At 35.3% G+C, this 27,219-nt stretch overlaps 2 protein-coding genes across 5 annotated transcripts; one reads left to right on the top strand and one right to left on the bottom strand.

The window, feature by feature from the left end:
• Nucleotides 1–13: 13 nt before the first annotated feature.
• On the bottom strand, nt 14–23,075 carry LOC113504784 (L-asparaginase 1-like). 2 transcript variants are annotated; one of them, XM_026887224.1, is made up of 13 exons: nt 22,830–23,075; nt 15,296–15,427; nt 14,503–14,615; nt 14,083–14,208; nt 13,002–13,126; nt 12,462–12,691; nt 11,939–12,093; nt 8,993–9,106; nt 8,347–8,403; nt 7,802–7,946; nt 3,961–4,090; nt 3,393–3,618; nt 14–1,395 (listed from the first exon to the last, which is right to left on the bottom strand). In XM_026887224.1, exons 1-13 carry the CDS (start codon nt 22,981–22,983, stop codon nt 1,231–1,233), a joined length of 1,872 nt encoding a protein of 623 aa, XP_026743025.1. In that variant the 5' UTR covers nt 22,984–23,075; the 3' UTR covers nt 14–1,230. The 2 variants fall into 2 exon arrangements, with proteins under 2 accessions (XP_026743025.1, XP_026743024.1); XM_026887223.1 differs by lacking the exon at nt 22,830–23,075 and adding an exon at nt 19,543–19,828.
• Nucleotides 15,705–27,197, top strand: LOC113504787 (N-acetylneuraminate lyase-like). Of its 3 annotated transcripts, none has more exons than XM_026887228.1 (7): nt 15,705–17,060; nt 24,109–24,235; nt 24,351–24,496; nt 24,691–24,859; nt 25,132–25,265; nt 25,511–25,682; nt 26,528–27,197. In XM_026887228.1, the coding sequence occupies exons 2-7, from the start codon at nt 24,196–24,198 to the stop codon at nt 26,683–26,685; spliced, it is 819 nt and encodes a 272-aa protein (XP_026743029.1). In that variant the 5' UTR covers nt 15,705–17,060; nt 24,109–24,195; the 3' UTR covers nt 26,686–27,197. The 3 variants fall into 3 exon arrangements, with proteins under 3 accessions (XP_026743029.1, XP_026743030.1, XP_026743028.1); XM_026887227.1 differs by lacking the exon at nt 15,705–17,060 and adding an exon at nt 19,884–19,954; XM_026887229.1 differs by lacking the exon at nt 24,109–24,235 and having other exon boundaries at nt 15,705–17,046.
• Nucleotides 27,198–27,219: the final 22 nt, after the last annotated feature.

Genomic DNA, 27,219 nt, shown 5'->3' with positions numbered 1-27,219 from the left:
AATACGCAATACACTTGATAATACCTTTATTAATTGTCACAATAAAATGTAATATACAATACAGAACAGCATATTATATAAAAGTCAGTGCAGAGCGACTGTATCTAATGGAGCTGATTTCTATGTGATAGTTATTAGTATTATTACAAACAACTATTTTGAAGAAGATTCGTAATTATTTAATTAATAAAATTTTACTCACGCGTATTTATCGACTCGCGACCCCACCGCATCATCTCATACTAATAATGAAGGACTCCGGTTGGGTCCGAAACTAGACGGGCGATCCAAAAAAAACGCTTGAGTAAACCATTGTTAAATATCCGTATAACTTGTTGGAAAATAAAAAGATTCAAATCATGATAATATTTTAGTATACTCGAATGATTTTTTTAATAACTTGTCTTTCCCGAATCGACGCGGTCGCACCAAAATACATACAATATAAAAACAAACTTCACACACACTAAGTAACCTCCGGTTTTTGGCAGGCTGCAATTAAACATTTTGTCAAATCTATTGATCACACTCATGACTCGCGACATAAAAAAATGTTAAAGGCCTTGTTTGAAAAACCGAAGTTAAGTAGTTTAGTACATAAATATAAACTTTCGGGTTTGATAAGCTATTGCGCAATAACTGGGCGCGAAAAACAAATTGCTGAAGATGTTGAAGAGGTATTGTATACAAGTCAATCTTAAGACATCTTAACAAGGTTCACAGCAACGATCAAAATAAACATCGTTAAATTAAAAGTTGAGTTTTTGATAGAAAATTGAGTGTTGTGTTTAATAAATAAATGCTTTTTCTATTTACCCTTTTTTTCTTTACAATTATTTCCTAATTTAATTCCTCAACGTACTTAGAAATTAACAACTTTTATCAAGAAAACTTAATTCCGTACCTACATAAAAAATGGACTATGCCTCGCGATACAAAATGCATTATACTGGTAGATTGACACGCGAGGTTCAATTTCTCTTTAGATATACTAAAGGCCGTATTCAAGAACGATTTTGAGAAAGACAAATAGAAATATCATCCCTTAACGTAATGACACCGGAAAAGCCAGAAAGGTAAGGTTTTCACATTCAATACGTGTTCCATTGCAATCATCCACTAGTCACATAACATAAAGCAGGGCAGTAAGATTAACTATATCTTGAAAAAAGTTGTCCATTTCTAAACGACAGACGCAGTTTTCTATAACACGTTGTTCACTTTTGCTATCTATGAGGGTTTCGATGGAGCTTCTAATTCCAATAGAGTAGTGATATAGTTCCTATTAAGTTTCTTCGCGTAATCCTTTGGTGTGTGACCGAGAATGTCTTTGGTCTCCTTAGCTCCAAGTTTCATCAGGTACTGGGCGGCTTCAGGTCGATTTGATAACACAGCCTGGAGAGAAAAAAGGGTTTTTGAATAATGTTATTATGATGACAGAAGTTATGTAAGACCTAAGGTTTCGCCTCGCAAATGGTGGAGAAAAGCTTTTAGGATTTCTCCGGTCATACTAAGAAGATTATTAAAGCATAAAATTAGTTATAACACATTACTTTCTAAAAAGGAATAGATATAATAAGCCTTATCGCTTATTTTTCCTGGAAAAAAGACAACTGCCGCGGTAAGAATTTTAATCCTTATTTCGCAAGGGATTTCAGTGCTTGGGGCACAAATAACCCGAGACTTAAACCAAGCGTTTGTAGATCATATAAATCTGGTCTCACGCGAGAGTCGAACTCGCGGCAAATCTATCATTTTACTACGGATTCTTATGCAGGTTGCAAGTTCTAACCCATATTCTAGCGTTGGAGTCAGTCTCAAAGATTGAGCAAGTGCTTGCCATTATTAATTTTCAAAGTCTACGTATTTACTTACACTTGTTACTTGTTGTACGTATTTTCAAATTATACAAAATACTCGCTAATAAATTATAATCGGTAGAGGGAAACATCGCGGGAAGCAGCGATCCCAATAAAATAATTGAACAGTTGTTTGTATAATTAATTATGGTCTAGAATGTGGAATGAGAATGATGAAACTCTCTCTTATCAATTTCCTCGTGAGCTAAATCCAACTGGAAAACCCAAGAAGGCAAGTTCTCGGAAAATAAACAACAGTCAAAATGAGGGTGTTCCCCGAGACAAACGGTTGAGAGTCTTTAGAATAGTGAAGTACCTAAATAGTAACCATAGACTAATACCTGTCGGTTAGTAAGTGGGGTAGTTAAATAGCGTTAACAACCAGATTCTGAACAAGCATTTATAGATTACACAAATACTTGTCCTACGTGGGAATCGCATTCAAGATACTTCGCTTTGGCTTAGCGTTTCCACTAACATTTACATCTTCCATATTAACATCTACCTTTATTATAAAAAAATATCAGCATACGAGTTTATTAACTTCTTTACCAAATAAAATACCGGTTACATTTACTTGCTTAAAATTATTTTAAGGCAAATGTTTACTAAAAATAACATTGAACCTGGGAACAATAGACATATAAAATAGATAAAAATAACTGAAGTAAGGAAAAGAATTGTTTTTCAACAAAATGCATATTGCCTTGAAATTACATATGTATATTTTGTAGGTTCTATTATATATATATGTATTCTTGGATAATAGCAATCTGTTTCACTTTTCACATATATATAGACTATATTTCGCGGTCTATTGAATACAAACATAAATTGCCATAAAATAACAAAAGGTGTTTACAAGTTATCGACATGTTAACTGATTGTAACTTTCAAAATGTGAATAAGGTACTTGTACTCTTTAAAATGTACTTTCTTTGATTATATTTTGTTTATCCGCTAATTTAATTGACGTATGGATGTAAGAAAACATACCTGTTCTCTTAAAAAAAAGGAAGTAAGCACGTAGCCTGCATCAAGCTTTGACAGTTTCATCGGACTATAACACACTGGCGAGTGAAATAGCCAAATCAGCCCTATCGGGAACTTGTAACATAAGGACTTTAACTAATTTTTCGAACCATCGCCGCCTAAAAAGATTTTGATTAAAATATTCACTGTCAAAAGCAATGCCTTTACGAGTGAGGCTAGTAAAACTCCATGGCCGACTCTCTTTTTATCTATATCCGGACCCGCAGAACTTCTCAAAAGCTAAAAGTCATCTCCTATAGAGTTTTACTTCCGCACCGCACGACACCTAATAGGCCTTCTCTGACTCTAAGCAACGGCTTCCGCAGCAAGTCAACCAAGAATCTGGCTCCTTTTTTTAGGCGGGGGAATCCTCATGGACACCCGCCCTCCCGGGAAGAACCACTCAGCTATCCGTGCAATCTCTTCATGACTTTCGACATATTCCCTAAACAGGGTCCATGTCTTTACATCAGAAGATCCCCTACAAAGGTCCCTCCTTACCTTATGCAGTGGCGTCTGCTGCAGATCATCCAGCACGTCGAACCTGGCCCCCGCCAGCCGCAAGGACTCCAGTTTGGTGATGGAGCCGCTCTTGATGGCCGTCGACATGATCTCCGAGATGGGGTACATGTCTGCCTGCGCGAGGTGAGCCCCGCACTTCAGGAGAATGTTGATGATCTTCGGGTCTTCGCGTAATACTGCCGTTATTAGCGGGCACTCGCCGTTTCTTGTAAAAAAAGAAACTAGGTGTTATCAAACAGGTCGTATTAGAAAAGTATATTTTGATGAGAAGTAAGTATAATCCCGAAAGGGAAGTATCTCAAAATCGTATTTCAAAATTAGAATTTAGACCGTCTAAATGATACGGATCATCATAAATTGTGTGATCAAGTTATTTTGCATTATCATCGGCCTAGCCTTTTCCCAACTATGTTGGTGTCGGCTTCCAAGCTATTTTATATCTCTAATTTAAACCAACTCCAAAACCATCCATTTTTTTTTAGGGTACAACGACATTCATCAGAAATATTCAAATAACAACAAAGCCAACACTTAAATATTCCTCTACCTAGTCTTAAAGTGCACATTAGCTCCATTTTTGAGGAGACACTCGACGACGTGGACGTGTCCGTGGAGGATCGCCTCGTGAAGCGGAGTCTTTCCTTCTGTGTCCTCAGCGTTCACATCAGCACCCATGTCTGTGAAAAAAGGCAAATATTAAATCGGAAATATAATAGAAATTATGATAGTTAAAGACTGGGAGGACTAGTTGCTTTTGAGGATGTTTTTATATCTGTGAAAAAAGGCTAAAATATAACAACAATTTATACAAACAAGAAACTAAAATAGAAATTATGATATTTAAATAGGAGACGAAATTGTTTTGAGGATGTTTCTGCTATGAGACAAATAAGGCAAGAATAGGTAAAAGTTAAACGAATGCGAAAACGATCGCATAAAAAATAGGTACCGGACGAATTGACTAACCTCCTTTTTTAAAGTCGGTTAAAAAATTTAAATGTTCACAAAATATACCATTTTTTTAAAGCATTTCATAAGTTTTGGAGTTTCCAACAAAAACTAATTACATTATATGGAAATGTTGATGAAAAGTTTGCTTACAATCTGGGAGAAACACTGAATATAAAAAAAACACACAAAGTAATCTAAATGCAGGAAAATGATGAGAGAACAATTAAACATTATCCTAATAAAGACATACGGAAAATTACCCGACCATAAATAAACCAAAATCGACTAATTACTACTTTTTTAGTCGATTATTTTAATTGAATAAGGAAAACCATTTTCACATCACTAAACAAAAATCCAAAAGTTTCCCGGCTCTAGAATCTATGGTCGGGAAACTCCCGAGTTTCAGTATAATGTTACATAGATATTAGTTATTAGTCATAGAATAACATTCATGATCTAACAACGTGCATATTACGTAATATTATTTACATCACAAAACTGCGCTTAAGTTTATTTAATTAAACATTTATTTGTATCAGCGCGAGGGCTGGCAACGTCGCATTAATATAAGCTTTTCGTGATGAGACTTAAAAAATATAATAAAAAAAATCAAAATAACTTAATACTTGGCTAAAAATGCAATGATTTAAATTTATTCAAATCACGAACAAAGCTTTTTAATTAGATCATAAACATTTCATTTTCAATTCGAAATACAAATTCGATTAATGATTTTTGCATTTGTTTTTTATAACTGACGTTGGCACGCTGCGTGTGAAACATTGAATGCAAGGTCGATAAAAATAAATCAACATAATTTAATAAACAGTATTTTATTTTATTACCTATACAATTGAATACATATTCGGTATAGCAATAACTAAGAGTAAATTGTGCATGTAGAATATCACTGGCATAACATTAGAAATAGTCATGCAATCTATTTGCTGAGAAACTTATTTAACAAGTTTTAAAAATAATAAGAATAGATATTTTTTACCATTTAAATCAAATAGAGTAAAGTAAATACATTTTTATGAAACAAAATACACATTGTGATTATTGTGTATTTATTTATATTTAATGATTATTCAATGAATTGTTTTTTTCTTCACTAGATATTAATTATTAAATGGGCTATAAAAATATAATTATTTAAATTATAATTAGTCTTTTTTTATAGTTTTCTATTAATACCTCTACTGGGAAATATGTTTAATGATGCACATGCCAGTAACACGTTCGGCGTTCGCGTTTTGGCAATATCTCAATGACGTCACAATTCGCCATGACAGGACAAAGACAAACGAAGAACAATTTTACAAATTAACACGTATTTCATTTAATTAATATATATGACGTCGTTGTCATTGGCCAACACTAACCGTGAAGAGCCAGGAAAAAAAAATATGACGTCATCAAGCTGTGCAATATTTAACTTATAATTTATACAAACTGCAATCAATGATCTTGTGCGTAATAGTATCTAAACATGATCTCTATATAATTATTATGTTACATACACAGCTAAACGATATATTATTTAATATTACGTGCCTCTACGACGCATTTACTGACTAGCTTTGAGAATATTATCTAGCACTTTAAAAGATATCAAATTGAGACAATTTTGCTGGCACACTATTTGATAACAATCAAAAACCTAACCTAATAACCTAATGTAAAAAAGAACATTTTAAATTAAATGGTAAAATGTTATAATAAAAATATTATGATTAAAATTAAAGCAGTTTAAAATACAGCCTCCTATGAATATGATGTAACAATTTACTAAACATTGGGTTAAAATATGTATCTTGTTATATTATCAATAAAAATCACAGTTTCCATCACAATTCTACACAAAAACGATCTCTTTAATATCACTGGCAAATCATTTTTTTTTAATAATACTGCGTCCTAATTTTTACAATTTAAAATGAAACGCAAAAAAGGTAAACCTATTTAAATAGACATGTATAAATTTATATTACGTTAATTAATAGCATTTTAAAAGTAATCCTTATTACAAATATAAAATTACACTTATTCAAATACAATTTAACAGTCATAAATTGTTTTTCAAACAGCTGTTACATTTTATGTAAAACATGGCGGATTTAGGCGGGAACACCAATTCGAAAATAGAAAATACATTGCGCAATATTTTACCGTTAAGTTTACTTTATTGCGCAATGATTTTACCAAAGTATAGCCAAGTTTATTGTGTATTTCATCATACACCATATAATATAATTATTGCACCATTCTTATATGAAATTCTTGACTAACTTACAACAGCTTTTAGGCGCATTGATTATAACCTCTATAGACGTCAATGATTATATAGAAACCCAAGTTATTTCATCTTGATACAACTGTCAAATAGAAATTGACAACTAGTTTTTTTTACAGATCTACACAGTTATCCGCACAGCATTTAACTGCCTCACTGGACTAATAGATAAATAATAACATCATTTGCGTACACAAAATTTGTCTCATGACATGACTGTATTACTTTTTTATTTATTATTATTAGCACAAAAAGATTCTCGGTACAATCAGTGCTGCACAAAACGGTTTAAACAGATTATCTGTGGACTCAGTAGAGTCCCATAACAGTTTTAAGGAATTACTTGACAATAATAAAGTCATTTCTTCATGGGTGGCGGACCCAGGCCTTTCAATTGTGTAAAAGGGCATAACACTGTCGTTGAAAATCCCTGCAGCAGGCAGCATACAAACGTTTCTTCTCAATTATTGGATGAATTATTCAGGAAATTAGAATTTCGCATCATATCTAAAGGAATAAGAAACATACACATTGAACAAAATAAATTTCTCGAAGACTTTTGTTGTTGTTCATTGCACTTAATGTGATGTGCTCGTGAAGAACTGCTGTTGCCGGTGTGGGAGTGAAATACTGTTATGCGCAGCCCTGTCTTGCTTAGATAATGGCAACAGTCATAAGCTCGTTTCTTTCTTACTTACCTTGTACTGCTTACAAAAGTTGTAATAAGAACTAGCTTCTTTTATTAAAACACACTTACCTGCATGGTATGGTGATTACATAATAGAGGTACACAAAACTTTTATTTAAAAATTGGTTGATGAATTTAATCTGACGATTAACGGAGTTCCGCGTTTTTCCTGTTCCCATTGGTCATTGGACCTTAGTTCTTATTATCAGCGGGTTCAAATAAACAAATTACAAATATTAACACGGGTTACAAAATCAGTTCCTGATATGTTAAAAATGAGTTATCTCTCAGCATTTATCCAACAGACCTCCCTCTTTTAACTATTTATATTCGTATGTACCCTTCAAATGTCCCGAGACTATTTCATCAAGTCCTTGTCCATTCTCAACCATCCCCAAAGCATCTAAGATAGATCAAAAAGTTTAGTAATAATGATTGTTAAGTCCTGACCTAGTAGCCTCTGGATGACGCTCTCGTCTCCATGCTTGATGCCGTACAGCAGCAGCGACGAGAACACGTTCTCCGCCACCTCGTTCAGCTTCTTCGGAGACTGGATGTTCAGGCTGGTGCCCAGGGCTTCCTTGAGGGTTTGGTCCTGGACGAATATATTTTCAAGATTAGGATGAGCTAAGACCATGTCTCATAAAACATTGACGTTAAATTTCTCTAGCTTAGTTATCAACCACCTTTATATGGCCTTGGCCTAATGCCGATCAAACTTTTATCTGGCGCCTTTTTGCTTCAGGAATGTGAGTACCTGAAGCCTGCAATTGATTCGAATAGCAATAAGAATCTAAATGTTTTAGTTAATTTCCGAACCAGTTTTTTTTTGTGACTTTGAATTGCTGTAATTATGAGAAGAAATATTTCTTAGTGAATTGAATTGTGTCTCTCGTTTTTCCTGAATACTTAGTGACTGAGTACTAAAACTGTTTAATTAAAACTGTAATTCGATTGGAATTTTAAGAAACTTGAAGGTCAAAATGAGAACTTACCGGAATGGACATAGATGCGAGGTTAGTCAGTTCTCCTCTGATATTTTTGCCCATCATCTGCAAGTAAAATAAAATTAAAAACAGCTATTCAATTATAAGTAAATATAATTATACATAGACCAATCGATATAAAACATAGAAGTGACAATATAAAAGGAAGGGAAAGAGATGGCAAAAGATCGACAAAGATGAAAAACGCTCGTCCGACAAGTGCCCGGCACTATAATTTGATTATGGATACCCTAATACATACAAATTTAGGTGTTAAGCTTACTGTACTACTCGTAAATTCAATACATATTGAAGACTTTCTTAACTGCAGCGTTTGTTATTGCCTTTTCGTATATTTATCCCACTGCTAGGTAATGATTAGTCCCAATGACATTATTATGATCACGTAATCAGTATCTACTTTTTTGGCAAAGGCCTCGATCTAAGTAGAAAGGAATTGAGCATTAAGTGGCCCTTTTACGGTACGTCGTGTACTAACAAAGCATGGAGTGGTGTATCTCTGTCACACAAATTAAAACTCCAATAATGAACTCACACATAGCACTCTGTCAATCTCACACACACAGATGCCGCACACATACATGAGTTATTATTATTATTATATTATTATTATTTATCTATAATAGGTACTTACGTCAAGTTTCTCCTGATAAGTCAGTTCAGTCTTCGTGAGGACATATGACAGTTTCGTGAGAGCGGCTTCAGGGGTCATGTCGAATCCTGAGATAACTCCCGCTTTAGCGATCGCCTGGTTAGATAAAGAATAATGGTTAAAAAAACACTCTTTTATAAATAATCCGAATTTAAAAGTAGAATATAATTTTCAAAATATTTCAAGTTATGGATAAGAGCGATAAATCAAAGAAATTATTTTAATGTAAAAAAGCGTGGGGTGCCTGCTGATAACACCTTTGACATTCATGCAGGGCATGTGTGCACTGTGGGTATAGTGCGAAAAAAAAACAAGAGCCTATCAAGAGTTTGGTCTAGGGCGCCGAATTTGTAAGGCGATAAGGTCCAGAGGATAAGATCGGTTATTAAACAAAACAGAAACTAGAGAAACGAAACAGATCTTGGTATTTGCATGTCTTATTGGAATTTGGCATATATGTTTTAAAGCTTTGTTCAAAATTAAACACATAAGTATCCAGTGTTGGACAAAGACCAAACCGTAAGTCATAATCTGTGTTTACAACTCTGCGAAAATGGCGGGACTCCCCGACTTCTATATTAAATACAGATTACTGTTATACGGATTTACCGTAAACAATTTATTTCCCCACAATACACTTCAATCTGAAAATACCATCGCTATTTTGTTTGTATGTTCTTTTTCAATTCGACACTCTTTTTAACAAAGCTAATCCAGTCGCGGAATTGTATATCTTGTCAAGTCAGATGCCAGAAAACATGCCTAAAAACAGACTGAGAACAACCAGAATCACACTATTGCTTGTCTTTTGCGGGGATCGAAACCGCGACACCTCGCGCATAGTGGGTTTGGCATGATAACCTAAGCCGCTCGGCTATCCGTGCAGAACAAAAACAATAAGCATTAGCAATAGTTCGCATAGCGTCGTCTTTCTTCCACAACGGCAACAGTCAAACTTTATGAGCCCATAGTGAAAGGTACATTAAACATACAGCAAAGCACTTAGCACTTACATGGCGTTTTTATGACAGGTCAATACACAAACGAGTTGCTAATGACCTATTGTAGATCTCTTATCGATAAAACATGCGATACCAACCTCATTTAATTACATAAACGACATTTATGACAGTAAATGGCACCTGATAAAACTGTGCTAATAGCAACATGAGTGGATCAATCTGCTGTAATTACTATAGTAATGTGGAGTAATTTTTAATTAGATGTCCGACTCACGTTATGATACTATAGCACTTGGATTTTGTTGGCTTACTTTTCGATGTGGATTTATCAGACTTTGACGAAAACAAGTCATGTTACTTTGACGAAACACTTCATGTTCGACTTGCGACCTCGGCGATTAAGGATTTCGGTATGGTCCGAAACTAGCAGAGCAATCCCGATAAACTTGCGGGAGAAAATCGATGCATCTTTTTGGGGTTAAATCATCCTCACAAGGGCTTCTATAAAAATATAGTCACTTCCACTAAGCGTTAGAGCTCTTGGAAGGATCATTCCTGGATCCACCTGTCTGGGGGGGCTTGCCTTTTCCAAAGGCCCGGGAACCTTTGCTAAACCCCTATATTAAAGTGCAGACGAGGCTTACATAAGGGTAAAGGATAGATCCCACAAAAATAATGAGATACGAACTACAGATCAGAATGAAATAATAACTTCAAAATGATCATTCATGTCACATGCACAAAGACAATATAATGTACTATTCCGAATAGGTCGATACTTTCCACCAATCGACCTACGATAATACGTCGGAAATCCCCAACCTTTGGCGCGAACTTTACAGCGTGATGGACATTAAATAAAATAATACGTATCAAGTAATTGAATTCAATATGTCGTACCTATATTTCATAAACCTTAATTCTATAAATTTTATAACAAATAATATAGTGAACAATTTGGATCTATAACAAAATTGAGTTTTCGATAAAAAAAATAACGATCCGAGAGTCTATGGTACTATAAAAAAAAAACAGTGTTTCGCCCAAAAATTACGAAAAGAGTTTATTAAATGGTATGGGAAAAAAGGTTTGAATTTATCTTACCCTACAATTTATGCTTATTAGCCTAATATTTAAGAATGAAACACCAAACTGAGGTAAAATGGAATTTGATTCCCATTTCCATTCCATCTCATTTCCATCATCTCCATTTTTATAATCTTGACCAGCGGGCCTACAGCCACCCATCAAATCTTGCCATAGTGAAAGAGAGACAACAATCTATACCGTATAGTATAGCGTCTCTCTTCACACAACACATTAGGTAACGGTAGGCCCCCTGCACTTGGCGCCAATTCAATCATATCACAGTTCTTTCATTGAGGGTTATCAAAGGTGATAAGAGTTCGTAAGGTCAATGTTTAACAGGAAATTACCGTTCCGAACCACGATATAAGATTACATCACATCACCTAATTTTATTAGTAAGTCAAGTTAGAGATGGACAATGTTCACGAATCACGGACTGACTGTACTGATAGCCGAGTGGTTGAAGTCGCCACGCCATACCTACTAAGCGCGTCGTGCCAAGCGTTGTTTGATCCAAGAAAGCTTGTCCTAAATCTGGGTATCTTTGTGTATGTGACTTGAAAAACCTTCTTGTTTGAGAAACCCCTCGCGACACAAGGATTAGATTCCTGAACGTGGGAGTGATGCTTAGAAAAAAAATATCATATTAGCCTCTATACTAACGCAATTCTTTGGCACCATATTCGCAATGTTATAATCTCCAAACGCTTATTTAGGAAGCGAGATAGACCGTCCTAGTATTGATATATTCCTAGTAGTAATGGTATACCATTTTTGTTTCCAGAGCTACCGGGCTTCGCTAGGTATTCCTAAGAAACAAGTCACACATATTTATGACCTTGACTAATTCCGTCTTCAACCCTCTCATTATTCTCACCTGTCCCGCCGCGTAGAGTGCCACCACAGCTCCTGTAGCGCACTGCGTGATGTTCACGATGATGACGCCTCTCTTCACCGCTGAAGCAATCACCTCAATGAGGTCGGGCCTGTTCGTCGGGATGTTGCCAGCGCCATACGTCTCAATTACTAGACCTAAGATGGAACAGGAAAGAGTAAAGCTGTAGTCTTAATAATGCCCAAAAGAGTGTCTGACTTGACTCTCGATAAAGCATCTACATATTATTATGTGATACTAAACTGTCGTGATTTTTGGTTCGTACATGAATCCTTATAGTAAGGTTCTAATTACAAAAGTAAGGTTCTAATTCCAGGACATATTCTTGAAGCAAGTGCAAAATATTTTGGATCTGTTTAACCGAAGTGCATATCAAAACCGACACCATTGGACTCCGAAACGAAGACCGAAACGACCCACAAGACATAGAAATAGTTACTTTGGGGGAAACTATACCCATCTTCCAGTACTCTAAGGTCAATGTACTAAGGACCATTTATCTCACCTTGAATGGGTTCCTGACAAGCAGACCTAACAGCTTCAGTACTGATGCTGGGGAACATTCTCAGCAGACCGACGTTCTTGGACATCTTGGCGTGAACATGGAACTTCTCGATGACACTGGGCCTGAAGATGGCGGATTTGTTCAACTCCATGTCCAGGCCGACCTTGACGATGGGAACTGCGTTCGGGGAGTCGAAAGCGAAGAGGTTGTTGACGGAAATCTTTCGCGTCCTAGAAGAAATTGTTTGGTAATAATGGCTTTTGAGTTTTTAGCCATCGCGAATTTTTAGTTTTGACTTTGGGTAAAGACAGTAGAGTCCTTTTCGTTTTTGTGTGAACTTTTGATGGCGCTTATAATTAATCTGGTTAAGGGATATTTAAGTGGATTTAAAGATACACCAAGTTAAAAATTAGAAAGATTGAGATACCAATATTGTCTTTGATGTTTTATTTATTTTTCATCGATAGAAGATCTTTCTGGTTACCAAAGTATTGGAACAGAAACCAGAAAATTTATATCAAAGGTATAGAAATATGTTACCTGTTCCCGCGGAAGAGTTTGCCGTAGAAGAAAATGGCGACTTCTGGAATGGCGTAGCCCCCGGCGATGATGAGAGACGAGACAAAGTTATCCACGCCATCACTGCGAGCTTCAAAGATGGGAATCTGTAGAGTTATGTCAATTTGACTTAATCTTGACGAGGTTGACATTTAAAATAAACCCGATTGTTTATTAAGCCTATGTATAGGTGGCAGACGTCAAAGTAATTTAATAATCAATAATACTTAAGTACAGTATTTCTGAGCAATTTGTTGTCCTTAGAACTCCATAGAAATCCATATTTCATTAGGATTCAGCGAATGCTAGTTTTTCGATGTTTACCTATCACATAATTTGGAGTCCAACACTATTCTCTCTTTGGACTATTTCAAGTCCAAAGCAAAAATTTCCTTTAAATATGAACGTTATTACTGCTCATGTCATGCTAACTAGACGTGTCATAGAGAGTTTAGTGAATGATTGATTTGTTTGCGTCTCCCAATGAGCATCATGATCTCAGTAATCATCACGATCTATTTATCAAAGTGTAATAGGCATAGCAATGGAATCCTCCAACCTTGTGTTGTCACTCCATTAACGAAGACAGAGTAATTGAAATTTTGTATGTCGCGATATATTAAAATGAAGAGGCAATTATGAGTGCCTAATTAATGCTTTTCGTTCATATATGACAGCAGTAATTGGTTTAAATAGATGATGGACACCTATTAAGCATCGCTTCTGTTTATGAAAATATTTTTGGGAGGACCAATATTTTTAGTCACATTGACATGCACAGGAACGGAATCAAGACTAAGCTTCGCGCAAACGCCTTGATTTTTGTTACTTATTTGCCATAAAAGAGTAAAATATGCAGCAAAATGTTGAACAATATTATAGAAATAAGTTACATATGACTGAGTTTAAATTTAAAAAGGCCTTTCGTTTGTCAAAATGTATGAAAAATACATGAAGGAGGATTTTAGAAAAGGTAAAGGCTATCGGCTAAACCGTAAATTAGGACATTTTGATCAACGACGGTTAGCGTAACACTAAAACCTCGGAACTGTTGGGATTTTACCTGAGCTCCTGTGAGCACCACAGCTTTCCCAAGGTTCTCGAACATGAAGGAGAGGGCAGAGGCCGTGTAGCACAGCGTGTCCGTACCGTGGAGGATCACGAAGCCGTCGTACTGCTCGTAGTATGTCTGCGAGAAAAACATACATCAACGGAAAACTTTTTGGTTGGTATGAAGTCTTTTTCGTTCCCAATATGGCAATATTCAGAAAGTGGCGCCGAATTTGATGAGGTCAATCATAATTGTAGTGTTTTTGCAAAACGTCTTCTGTATTCAAGAACTTAATACTTAATGGGGGTTACATATGCCTTTGAACCATAGGTTTCACATCACATGCAGAAAAGGACTCCAAATACCAGACAAGTACTTCAAATGTATAAAACATTTTTGTCTATGTGGTCTTGCATACGTATCATATCATACCTTAATATCTTTAGCGATTTTGATCCAGTCCTCTTCATTCATGTCTGAGGAATCCAGTAGAGGATCATACTCCTGGATGTCATATAGAATTCTCCAGTTAACGTCGCCGGTTTCTAAACACAAAGAAACACAATTCATCATCGGCCTAGCCTTTTCCCAACTATGTTGGGGTCGGCTACCAGTCCAACCGGTTCAGCTAAGTACCAGTGTTTTACAAGGAGCGACTGCCTATCAGACCTCCTCAACCCAGTTACCTGGACAACACTATACCCCTTGGTTAGACTGGCTGTCAGACTTTTTCAGCTTCTGACTATCTGTAACGACTGTAAGTAGGAATAACAGCCGGGACCCACAATTTAACGTGCCTTCCGAAACACGGAGGAACTCGTTATGACAAAGATGGTCACCCATCCACGGACCAACCGCGTCAAGCATAGCTTAACCTGTGATCGAATCACTTATGCGGTTATAGCTTAGCCACGAGCTCACAAAGAAACACAATTATAAAACAAAATACACCTACATCTACAGTATTTTTGTTTGGGGTTCTGTAACCAAAGGGTAAAAACAGAGCTAAGGCTGCTCTGACAGTCCATCTAACCGTCAGGCAAAAGGCTGAATTTCTTGATCCTTAGTAGCCAGGGTTTATGTTGAGCCTATTTTTACCGGCTCTCAGAATCCCTATTCCAGATCACACTTGAAGCGTTTTTTCACTGTATGAAGAGATTCCTATCAAGATATCAGAGACAATTTCAGCTTAGAGATGAAACTTAAGGTTTCAGCAGATACTTACTTGGTAACACATAGAACGATGACAAAGATTTATCAGTAGAGTTTTCCACCATCCGCTTGTAATAGACCTCGTCGTGGAGCTGTGGGTATTTTCGGATTGAAGGCTTGAACATGTTCTTCCCCGGCGATAAGCCTGAAACAAGGAAATGTTTATGGAGCCCTTAAATTCGCGAGTCTGAGCAGCTGACCGGTTTTTAAGAGGTGAACAGTTACCACCACCTAAAAGGTAGAATATTAGTAAGTCAATCCGCATGTAAATAAGACAGTCTAACTGCCGGGTTCTACAAATACAAACTGATTCCACAGAGACATAAAATTGGGTTAAAAATTATATTATGTGTAAATCCTGGTTATAAACTATCTGTGTACAAAGTTTCGTCTAAATCCGTTCCGTGGTTTTTGCGTGAAAGAGGAAAAAACATCCATACATGCAAACTTTCGCGTTTATAATATTAGTAAGATGAAGATCTAGTATCTCTTAGTAGTATCTGAAACGCGAGAACTTGCACCTACTATGTATCTATATCATAAGTATACGCAACCATGCACACTGTCGGTACTTACGCATGTTGCTACAAATTGAAATTCCCTTGATGTGAACAATATTTACTGAACACATAAGTCGTTAGACACGCGGTATTTATTTTCTTTTGTTATGACAAGAGTTGTTTTTCATGAGTGTCGTATACTAGTCAATATAACGATACGTAATTGTATTTTCACAGGAGTTTACACAAGACTCTTGATATTCGATCTCCAATAATGTATGGTCATTATAAAACTCGAGGTTTTTACGGCAATCCTTCAATCAGAGGCAAGGTAGTAGAGAATAGTAGAGAATAATTATAAAATATGTCAAATGTCTTGTCCGTCCATCCGTAGAAAATCAGGCCTGGGCAGGGATTTGCACTCAGTGATTAAAATATGATGCTTATAAAATTGTTATTAGTCTTATTAAATTCGATTTCTTATTAATATTCATGATTTTCTGCGTCAATATTGGCGGAATATTAAACGTATAACTGATCAACTTAGTGTCTGATCTACAAAAATGCTAGTTTAAAGGACTTCCTAGAACGGTCTGAATTTTTCAAAAACCTTTTGATTTCGTTTTTCGGCTTGATAAGCTAATAAACGGAGAAAAACCTAGGGCACGGCGCGCGGCGCCACAAGCTAAATACCCCTTGGACCACTTCTCTTCCCAGAGTCACGGGATCACTCTGCGCGACACTTTCTTGAGAGCTGTTAATATAATAGACCTTACGCTTATTGAGACACTTATTAGAAAGTACCTTTACTTAGATTATATAGCCGCTAATGGTTGGACAGCGACAAGCTTTTATGACACTAGAATAACATGCATTTCTTCTTACGAGCGGCCACGCCGTCCAACGAGAAAGCGCGAAATTGCAAACTTTACTTATTATTACAAAAAAGCGTTTATTTTGACATTAACCTGATTCGGATTTTGAGAAGAAATATATTTTATTTTTAACTGAAGCGTCTTTATCGAGATAGCCCATGACAGGCGACCATATATACTTCTTCAACTTTTTTAGATCTTTACTTTTCATACGTTTTCTGACAACGATATCGATTGTAGAAATTTTACTTGGTTACAGGCACTGGAATGCAGTCTACGGTCACTAAATGCTGTCGACCAAACGAGAGAGACGTAGGACGGTGGTACAGGAGTTACAAAAGTCTGATACGACCCACTTCCTCCAACGAGGAGGTGGGTGTTACCAAAAAGTAATGAGTTTCTAGTAAGCGAATAGATTTGGTTTATTTAACGTATGTAAGGTCCAAAACCTAAGGATCTTAGAGTACCTATACCATCAAAGTATAAAAAGCCGCGAGTTCGATCGCCGCGTAGGACAAGAATTTGTTTAATCCAAGAATTCTGATTGCATGTGACTTGAATATTTGTAAAACCCTACGACACAGTGATTAAATTCCTTAAAAAAAGAACGTCTGTGTGATTGCGCCTTTTTTACTGGAAGAAAATCGTATCGTGATCGTAATTTGAGATACTTTTAATATAAAATTTTAGGACCGTATTTTTTATTAAAAACTATAGCTCTACTCTCGATAAGATCGATCTTATGACCTACATTAAAGTTCAAATAGTAATAAATAAATAAAAGATACCATTCACATATAAAATATGATACTCAGATAAAATCTGTCATCATAAACATTATATTACGCAATCATAATTACTTCATCGTTCAATAGCAAAAGATACAATAATCTAAAAATAATTTAAACTGAGATAAATAATTATAATTATTTTATAAACAAAGATACTCGGCTGCCGAAAGCGGACCGTCATGTTTTCAGGGCATTCATATTTGTACTAGCTGTTGCCCGCGACTTCGTCCGCGTGGTTAGAAGATATAAGTTATAATTTATATCTGCCTTCTATCTATCTTGTAGGATTCAGTCAGCGTTTGCAATGTAAGCGCAAAAAATGTGTTTTTTTACGTCCTCACATTAGAAACCTCAAAAATTGTAGCCTATGTGTTATTCTGATGTATAAGCTATATTGTGGTAAAGTTTCATTCATATCCATTCAGTAGTTTTTACGTGAAAGAGTAACAAACATCCATACTTACAAACTTTCGCCTCTATAATAGTAATAGGATGAATTGTACGATTCACTGTAAAGATTTGAAAGGTGTTGTTTCGATCCCAACGCGGACAAATTACAAACATGACTTTCAACCATTCCAAGACACCACTAACAAGCGATGAAAATCTGAACTTCCAGATATTCTAATCTTATATCGCCCAGCCGCAGTGAGCTAGTATGTTGACCAATGATCAAATTTTCCCTATATGCGATCACACAAACGCTTGTCCTAGCGGGGATCGAACAGGCGACACGTCGCGCTCGGTGGGTTTGGCTTGGTGACCTCAACTGCATGCTATCCGTGCAGTCAATTATTGCAAATTACGATGTCAATATTGATTAACTTTATTTTAACTATAACTATATTAAGTTTTTATGTCCGTATCTCAATCTCATTAAATTATAATAGGGTTGTTTCCTAGTATTCACTCAATAAAAAATAGATAAATGCACCGAAAGTTCACAAAGCTAGAAACACGAAGAGCTGAATTTTATTTTTTACAACTTGTCACATATTTTTTTGAATAATTTATGAAATTAAAATTTATCGCCTACTACGTCACGCCATTTAAAACGACGAGTAGCGATTTTAAGACGAAAAACGATAGAGAGGGTGATTTCCAAATTATTTCGAAGCTATTTAACTAGATTTGCGAAAATTGAAAACAAGCCTATTGTGTACACTTCAGTGTAACCTTGTACCTTAATATAGGCAACATCAAAGTTGCAATGACGCGGGACCCATAATCAACAATATTGAATAGAATACGAGTGATAGTCTAGGCTAGAACCTAGATAAGACCAGCTCAACGAGATATCTCTTATCACCTAGGTGTAATAACAATATAACTTCCCTATAATGAGTATAAATTATTGACAGATAACAAAACAATCGTCACCATTGTTTATTTACGTAGAATTAGCATGTTTTACGATTAAGTGTTTTAGGAGCTATGGTAGCAAATGATTTTATTTTAAACATGTAGTCAATTAACAAATCCATATTTATTGTTCACATGTTAAATTAAATAGGATTTTAATGGTGATATTATGGCATTATAAAGCTTAACAGGTTAGGCATGCAGCGAACAAATCTGTCACCTACTTAGGTACTTACTTGAGATATAAGTCAAAGAATCGGAAAATAATCATTGTTATAAGATGTTTTCATTATATTTTAGTAACTGTCATTTCACAAGTCGGACCAATGATGTTTTTAATTACATATTATGCTTTCTTTTTAGAGTACCTACTTTGTAATCACAAAACTTTATGTAATATTTCGTAATAAATGGTTCTATTAATTAATTAAATAAATACGAAAGTAAGTATTTTATTATTGTTTTGGTTTTCGTTATCAAAACATAATTATAAGACTATCAACATCTAAGATAACATAAACTTATAGGTTCAGTGATTATTTACACAACTGTAGAAACAAAACTACAGTCGAGAATAGTATTCATTCATAACTTTGTTCATTTCTTTTGCAACTGACTGTACGCGAATGTCGCGTAAAAGAACTCGGAACTACTATTTCTATCTTTGACCTATTTAGCTAATAATACTTCGATCATTACGAAGTATTTTATAGACAACTGTACAATTCTCACCATCTTCAGTTTTCACCATTCCAATAGTGCCGCCTGTGTAAATCACTAAAACTCTTCTCTCACTTAATTCGTGGGCTCTCGAGAGCCTTCTTGCCTGATCCTTTCTTAACAAAGTATGAAGGTCAGCCCCCAGCTTAGCCTTATCCACCGAACTTAATTTCTCCAAATCACCGTTTAATTCCATTTTGACAGTTCAACTTTTTAATCGATCTTTTTTACGCGCAACGACCCGCGGTCATACAGCCAAAGCGATATGCGTCCTCCGCGAGTTTGAAACGCAGACTGATTGCGAATAGCTGAAATTGGCCGCGAGAAACTTGTTTCATCGACACGTGCTCGTAACACTATGTAATATACTTGTATACGCAGATGTAACTGTAGCTGTGTTTGTATATCTATGATAGTGTTAATGGTGAGAAAATTTCTAGTTGTAAATTAGTACTTGTGGTAATGACCTTGATGTGACTTAGTCATAATTTGCGACCTTAATTGCAAATTGAATTCTTCTAGTTCCTTAAAGCTTTATGTCAACAGGAACAAACATGGGATCTAGGAAGCATATTTTCTTTTATGTCATTGTTGCTTCAGATTTCTCTAACCTACACACTACTTTGATTTTCTGTTTAACTCGATATTATTACCGTACTGTAAATATTTACATACATATATGTATACATAACATAGTTTATCCACGAGTCTAGTCATAGAAACAATGTAAAGACTCACATAATAGGGGAGGAACCTATTCATATCGGATCATATTTCTATGATCTTTCCATTTTGATCCACATAAAGGGAAAACCTAACAAAACAGATTTAAAAAAAATAACATTATTGTGTTCTAACCATGTATATTGCATCATTTAATTGAATTGCATTTTAAATAAGTACTTATAGCCGACGTAATTATATTGTGTTTGCGAATGCAAAATATATCTCTAAATGAGATGTGACGGTGGGACGTTCTATTATAAGGAAAGAAAGATCTCCTCGAATTCTGCCGCCTCCTGGCTAAATGTCGATTGTAATGGTTGAGGCCCTCACACTAAACCCACTACGCGTGAAGAATTGAGCGTTCGAACCCCGCGTAGCACAACTACCTATTGTGATTTAAAAACCACACAGCGGGAGTCTTTTAAAAAAAAACTAAAACAAAAACAGATTGATTCTAGGCAGGCCAACAAAACACATAAGGCAAAAGTGGGTGGTTTTTATTCAGTAAAAGTCTGACACTTCGTTTCTCTCAACCCAAAGCGGGGGAAAATTATTTGATGATTTCCAGTCCGGAAAAGCCAACTGAACGTAGTTTGCCAAAACTTTAGTGTTATGTTTTTTTTTAATTTCATTCTTAAATTAATTTCCCACAAAACCAATTTAGGTGTATGACTGTGGGTAACTATGTCAAAGTATTGATAATGTATAGTTTGAAGTAGGCACTTGTGAAACAGGCATACAGTATGACGTCATAAATGTATCCTCAAAGGCACGTTCTTATATAAACGGAACATTACAAATGCTTGTAAAGTACACCAAAATCAACGTACCGGTTTTTTCCCGCGTATAAACAATATGAAAATTTAACAATATATCTATAAGCTGTATAGAACAAACTCGCATATACCTATGTATGATGGAGAACCAGTGCCTGTACAAGAAGTTCTTCAAAAACTATTATTATCTTGAGAGCAAGACAGCGAACTACTGCTCTTCACTTCGTATAACGTCATCTCGCTTCAACAAAGGCTATAGTCCCGCCTTGCAATATCATAGTATCCGCTCGGTCGTAAAAGCAAAATCAATGAACAATAACAAATGTGATGTGAATTCCTAAACAATCTTAACGGATAAGGAAAATTCTCTACAAGTTCTAATATCTGTATTTCTCTCATTAGGGATATAGAAGCCTTAAAGCTGCAAAATAACTTCTTCTTAAGAGATGGGAAGGTGGGATTTTCCTTAGATATTCCGGACATAAACACTCGAAACATAGACGTGTTTGTTTAAACTGTTTCAATCAATTGTCAAATCAAACTTTTAATTAAACAATGATTGCATAATAAATACAGAGGAAAATAATATTAAATTGTCTTTCTCAGAGGTTAGGTCTTAATAAAGCATATTAAATCTGTGTTTAAGGGACTTCTAGATGTAATTCATTTTAAATCTTAAAATTGTAGAGTTTTCTCTACACTCAAGAATCTTGCTTTATAAGATTTACGCTTTGACATAATTACACTTTCTTTACACATTTTTTAACAAATTTGATATTGCTACAATAACACTTAGCTTACTAATATAATTTTATTCTATATATATAAAATTAATTCTGAAAATTGCAAAAGTCTGCTCGGCTTACTACTGAATACTCAATGTGAAAAGTCCAATGTTTTTTCGTAATTCTTATAAATTATTTGGCGAAAAGATTTCAATAACATACCGTCTTTAGTCGGTATCATTCCAATAGTCCCTCCAGTGTATAAAACTAGAACCCTTCTTTCCCTATTCTTTTGGGAACAAGAGTACTTTCTAAGCCACAACATTGGATTAGATTCACAAAACTTCTGTCTTTTGAACTGCACTGCTTTCTTATTACACGCATAATTATAATACAATGTTCTGTACGATAAATATATTTTTTTACTTGAATTGTAGAGTCCAAAAAATATTTGCATATTTTTGTACGCTTATTTTTTTGACAGCTATCTTTTTTAATGTTTCATTTTTCGCGCGTAGTTGTTTACTTGGCGTTTTGTGTTCGTATTGCGCATGCGCGAATGTTACATTAAAACCTTTTCAGATTAACAAAATTTTATGTTGTTGTTAAAATGTACTTGGGGCTTGGCTGTAATTATTTAATTACTGACAGATAAATACAAGCGAAAAACTACAGAAATATGTATTTTGTTCATTAAGTTCATGTTAGATTGATGGGGAGGGATGCGAAGCATTTGGTCTAGTCGGACATCAAAGGCTCTTAATAGAAAATACTCAAAATATGTGAGACACCTCAATAGCCTGTTTCAAAACTACTAGCAATGTGAAGATAGACACAATGAAGAGCTTCAATACTTGTTTTTTTTTCAATTTCAAAACTCAGAGACCAAAAATATTTTAGTTTTAGTTTTGAAACTACTATTTGAAAAAAACATAGTGTCGTTATATGAATGTGTATTACTCAAATAATATTTCTACTTTAGCACCTCAAGCGTTTTCATTTACAAGACCAATATTCAAACCACATTTTCTGTAAAATTCTCAAAAGATTCTTTTCATTACTCTGCACTTACCATCTGCCGTCGGTATCATTCCTATGGTACCGCCAGTGTATATCACGAGAACCCTTTTCTCACTTCTCGTTACCGTGTTAAGGGCTCTACATTCTAGATCTAGATCCACCATTAAGGGCATAATACACTTATCTTCCAAAGAAGTCGATTGCATTTTTAGTTCACATAATTAAGGCTTAATGTCCTAAAGTCGTATACTTATATTGTTTCTAACAAAAACATCCAAAATTACAATTATTTAGGTACTGTAAAAATTTTGACAGATTGTTTTTTTAATTATTTTATTTCGCGCGAGGCGTTTACTTATTCTGACTATTTGTGACGTGTTTGTATTGCGCATGCGTGCGGTTTGGGCTCAACCTTTTTAGTTAAAATTTGGAATTCATTTAACCTTGTTTATGTGTGATACAATAGTTCTACTCTAGAAACATTAAAATTTTAAAGCGAGCTATTTCATAAGGCTTTTACAATCTGCCTATTTCCAATACCTGCCTAATAATATTATACACTCGTCAAACCGCAACTTAAGGGGATTGATATTAACTAAAAACACAAAGCTCATTTACTCAAATTAAACATTATTTATAAAATCTTACAATTTTATAAAAGACAATTAATATTTAACAAACACAATGAGTGTGTGTAGTTTTATTACTTTATTTCAAGCTTAAAATGCTTTACTATTTTCGGTACATAAAGTATTAAATAAATAAATAAACTTTAGTTCGTGACTGTACGTACGACCACAGCCCCTACCTGAGATCAACGTCTTACGATATTATATTTCAGACATTAAATTTGGTTCAGTCGTACTTTCCATTTTCTTGCCTCTCGTTGTGTGCAAGTGTGTTTCATAATGGTGAGTTTAAAAAAGAATTTATTTAAAATCATTGTACAGTATACACTATAATATAGCGTTAAAATATTTGTTTGGATCTCTTAAGCTCAAAAAAATAGGCATGTTGCAATAATTACTTGCGATCAATCCGACGATAAAATTCAGTTAACAATAATTAAAAAAATAAAAATTTACGTCCTACTACTGGGCATAAAACTCTTTCCGTAAGTTAAATAGTAAGTTAAAGTTTAATATTGATCACGACCCTAGCTTACTTTCGGTTGGTAATTTCAAGAACCTTCACCGTGTGTCAGTGTATATAATTAAAAAAGCTACAAGCCACCAAAAAGATTTAATTTCCTACGATTTACGTAACTCAAAGCCCAGCTTGGCCATATACCTTACTAAACGCAGATTTATTAAAAAAAATGTTTTTATTAGATTTTCGACGTCGAAGGAGTCTTGGCGCCAGTGTTCACCCCGTTCTTGCACACTGGGTTTATTGACTTCAGTATTATACCCATCTACATGAAACGCCTTCAAAAGAATAGGATAAATGGCATTCTTGGTAAGGATAAGTTCCTCACTGATAAGTGGTCTCACGACGATTAAATTCCTTACTGGCAGAAGACGGTTTTTTAACCTTGATTATGATTTATTGATTTGCTATTATTATTCTACAGTAAGTGGAACTACTGGAGAAGGTATGTCTCTAAACGTGAAAGAGAGAAAGGAGTTGCTAGAAGCCTGGGTGTCAGCGGCCAAGCCTCTTGGTACTAAAGTAATAGCTCAAATTGGGGGCGCACCACTTCCCGACGTTTTGGAACTGGTACCATACTATTTCTATTAAAAAGTATTTGCTATAGAATCTAACCTTTTCCCTTCGTGAGACAATAGATATAGAATCAATTTTAATCACAAGATGCGAGACCCTGCAAAAAAGTTTTTGAACAGCACAAATAGATTTTTTCTCTAGACGATCAAATCTTTATGTGGGAAACTTAAATTTCCTTCTCATTATAGGCAAAACATGCGAAAAAATTAAATGTGGATGGTATAATGACATTGCCTGAACTGTATTACAAGCCGAAGAATGAGCATCAGTTGGTGGAGTATCTAGAGGAAGTCAGCAAAGCTGCTCCAACGCTACCCTTGATCTACTACCACTTCCCTGTGATGACTGGAGTTGATGGTAAATATATGTAGTTAACTTCTTTGTTTGCTGCACATAATGGGCGTGAGATTTTGTATTAATTTGTTTTTATGGAAGCTTTAAAAGCATATAAAATCTGTAACTGCGTTAGTACAAAACGTCACTGTATATTTAAAAGGGCTATCCAAACATATTGAACTTGAGTTGGCCTAATGTAGGTCTTTGTTTTCTTTAACTATAAACAGTAGGAAAATTGTTAAGGGCAAGTTAAAAATGATTTTGCTGTAGGTAACGTGTTATATTTGTTCCAGTAAACATGCAACAATTATTCTCCATAGCTTCTTCGAAAATGATTAATTTTGGGGGAGCTAAAGCTGATCTTTTTGTGGCTGAGCAAGTAGCAGATCAGCTGATTGGTGACCAAAAAGTATTTATTGCTAACCACGTAAGTATATCGAACAATAGATTTAAATTACAGAAGTTCTGTTCTTTCTTGAGACCTAAAAGCTTACAAATGTGGGATGAACATTGAAAATTAGTAAATATACAAAAGAAATGGAATTTAAACCTATATCAGCGAGTGAAATTCTATCCAATAAGTGATATATACCATGTATTCATATCATTATCATCCTAGTCTGTTCCCATGTTCAGGTCGGCATCCATTCCAACCGGATTCATATTTTACAGCACATAGCCCTATCAGCTCTTATGGGTCATCATTCAAGTATAGCAACGGTCTCCAACATATTTCCCGACCTCGTCCACGCCGCTGTAGAAGCAGTGAACAATGAAGACTTGGAGAACGCAAGAGGAATACAGAAGAGGCTCAATAAACTGGTTGATTGTATTGCCTCACATGGTAAGCTATTGTTAATTGCGAATTAAAAAAAGAACTTAGCCTTATCACGATAGTCATATTTTTTTTATGTTTTATTCGGTATTACTTAAATAAACTCAGCATCCGAAATTTTATGATAGACTAGCTGTTGCCCGCGACTTCGTGCCCGTGGGTAGAAGATATTAGTTATGATTTAGGTATACCTGCTCGGTTTATTTTCACATTTTCCATTTTATCTTAGCTCCTATTCGTCGCAGCGTGATGGTTTATAGCTTAAGGCCTTCCTCGATGAATGGTCTATTCAACAAAAAAATATTTTTTCAATTTGGACCAGTAGTTCCTGAGATTAGCGCGTTCAAACAAACAAACAAACAAACAAACTCTTCAGCTTTATATATTAGTAAGTATTAGTATAGATAGATTATGCTATCCCCTATAGACAAAGATACGCAACACAGTCCAAGCATTGTTGAATCACACAACAGCTTAACCCTTAACCATTCCGGTTTCCGTGTGGATAATATTCCACAAGTGGGGTTACTACACCGCATTCAATTGTGGGAATGGATCGTATTACTATTAGCCCATAATGTTCCACTGTTGGTCAAAGGCCCCCGCATTTTGTCTTTCTTCAATTTATATGTCTCTCTCATAAACCGCTTACGGATGCATAGGTTTTGCAAATTAGGGGATAGAAGGCATATTGCTGTTACATGTCAACTAGTTCTTTCGACAAACCAATTGTAAAATAATATCACGAGCTATTGTCATATAAGTTCGGTGTAACTAAGATATTTTTGACTTTTCCATCACTTTTTACCTTTGTTGTGCCAATTTAAATAAGGTCCCTAATTTCCTTGATTCAGGTGACTTCGTCCCATCCATGAAGGCTGCCATGGAACTGGTCACGGGCATCAGAGTGGGTCCAACTCGACGTCCTCTCACCCCATTAAACAACGAACAAATATCAAGTCTTGGAAATTATTTGATAAACTTAGGTGTAGAGCTGCATTCAGTAACATAGTTTTAAGAAGAATATATATCAATGAAAGCAGCTTGCTGAAAATTAACAAAACATCGCTTTTAGCAGATACATCTGGAAGAGCACTGCTATCGTCATTATAGATACATATAATAAAACATACAAATAACTTAATAAAATTACTATACCTACATCTTTTTGAATTCCTCAATTTTCCATTTCCAATCCCCCAAATCCTTCCACGAGTCTCTTTCTTAGGCCTCATGGAAGCAGCCCACTCGGTAAACATTTTACCAACCCGCTTCCTAGGCCGCCTGCGAAGGCGCCGCCCATCTGGCTCCCATCGTGGTGGTTTTTGGCCAGCGGTTTCTGTCACGCAGCTGACATGACCCATCGAATCCCATTTTAGCCTGGCACAATTTTCATATTAGTTACATTACTTCATTTGATAGATAGGTTAAACTAAGTGCTTTATTCCTCGATAAAATTCCTCCTTTTTCAATACCATCTATTAAGGATTCACATAGATTAAAGTAAACGTAGATACTTCATCTAAACGGTGAAACGACCACTCAA

Source organism: Trichoplusia ni, chromosome 23 (genome assembly GCF_003590095.1).
Source record: "Trichoplusia ni isolate ovarian cell line Hi5 chromosome 23, tn1, whole genome shotgun sequence".
In the NCBI taxonomy this organism is placed as follows: Eukaryota; Metazoa; Arthropoda; class Insecta; order Lepidoptera; family Noctuidae; genus Trichoplusia; species Trichoplusia ni.
This window is presented reverse-complemented; position numbering and strand designations above follow the sequence as displayed.

Bases quoted from the DNA above. Each gene is read 5' to 3' on its own strand.
- LOC113504784 (XM_026887223.1), bottom strand. From the start codon at position 19,726: ATGGAATTAAACGGTGATTTGGAGAAATTAAGTTCGGTGGATAAGGCT. The intron at 4,091-7,801 runs GTCAGGACTTAA...CTTTTTTCACAG, and splicing joins CGTCATCCAGAGGCTACTAG to ACATGGGTGCTGATGTGAAC. The intron at 1,396-3,392 runs GTAAGGAGGGAC...TTTTCTCTCCAG, and splicing joins AGCAGACGCCACTGCATAAG to GCTGTGTTATCAAATCGACC.
- LOC113504787 (XM_026887227.1), top strand. The intron at 24,497-24,690 runs GTACCATACTAT...TTCTCATTATAG, and splicing joins TTCCCGACGTTTTGGAACTG to GCAAAACATGCGAAAAAATT. The intron at 25,266-25,510 runs GTAAGTATATCG...CATATTTTACAG, and splicing joins AAGTATTTATTGCTAACCAC to CACATAGCCCTATCAGCTCT.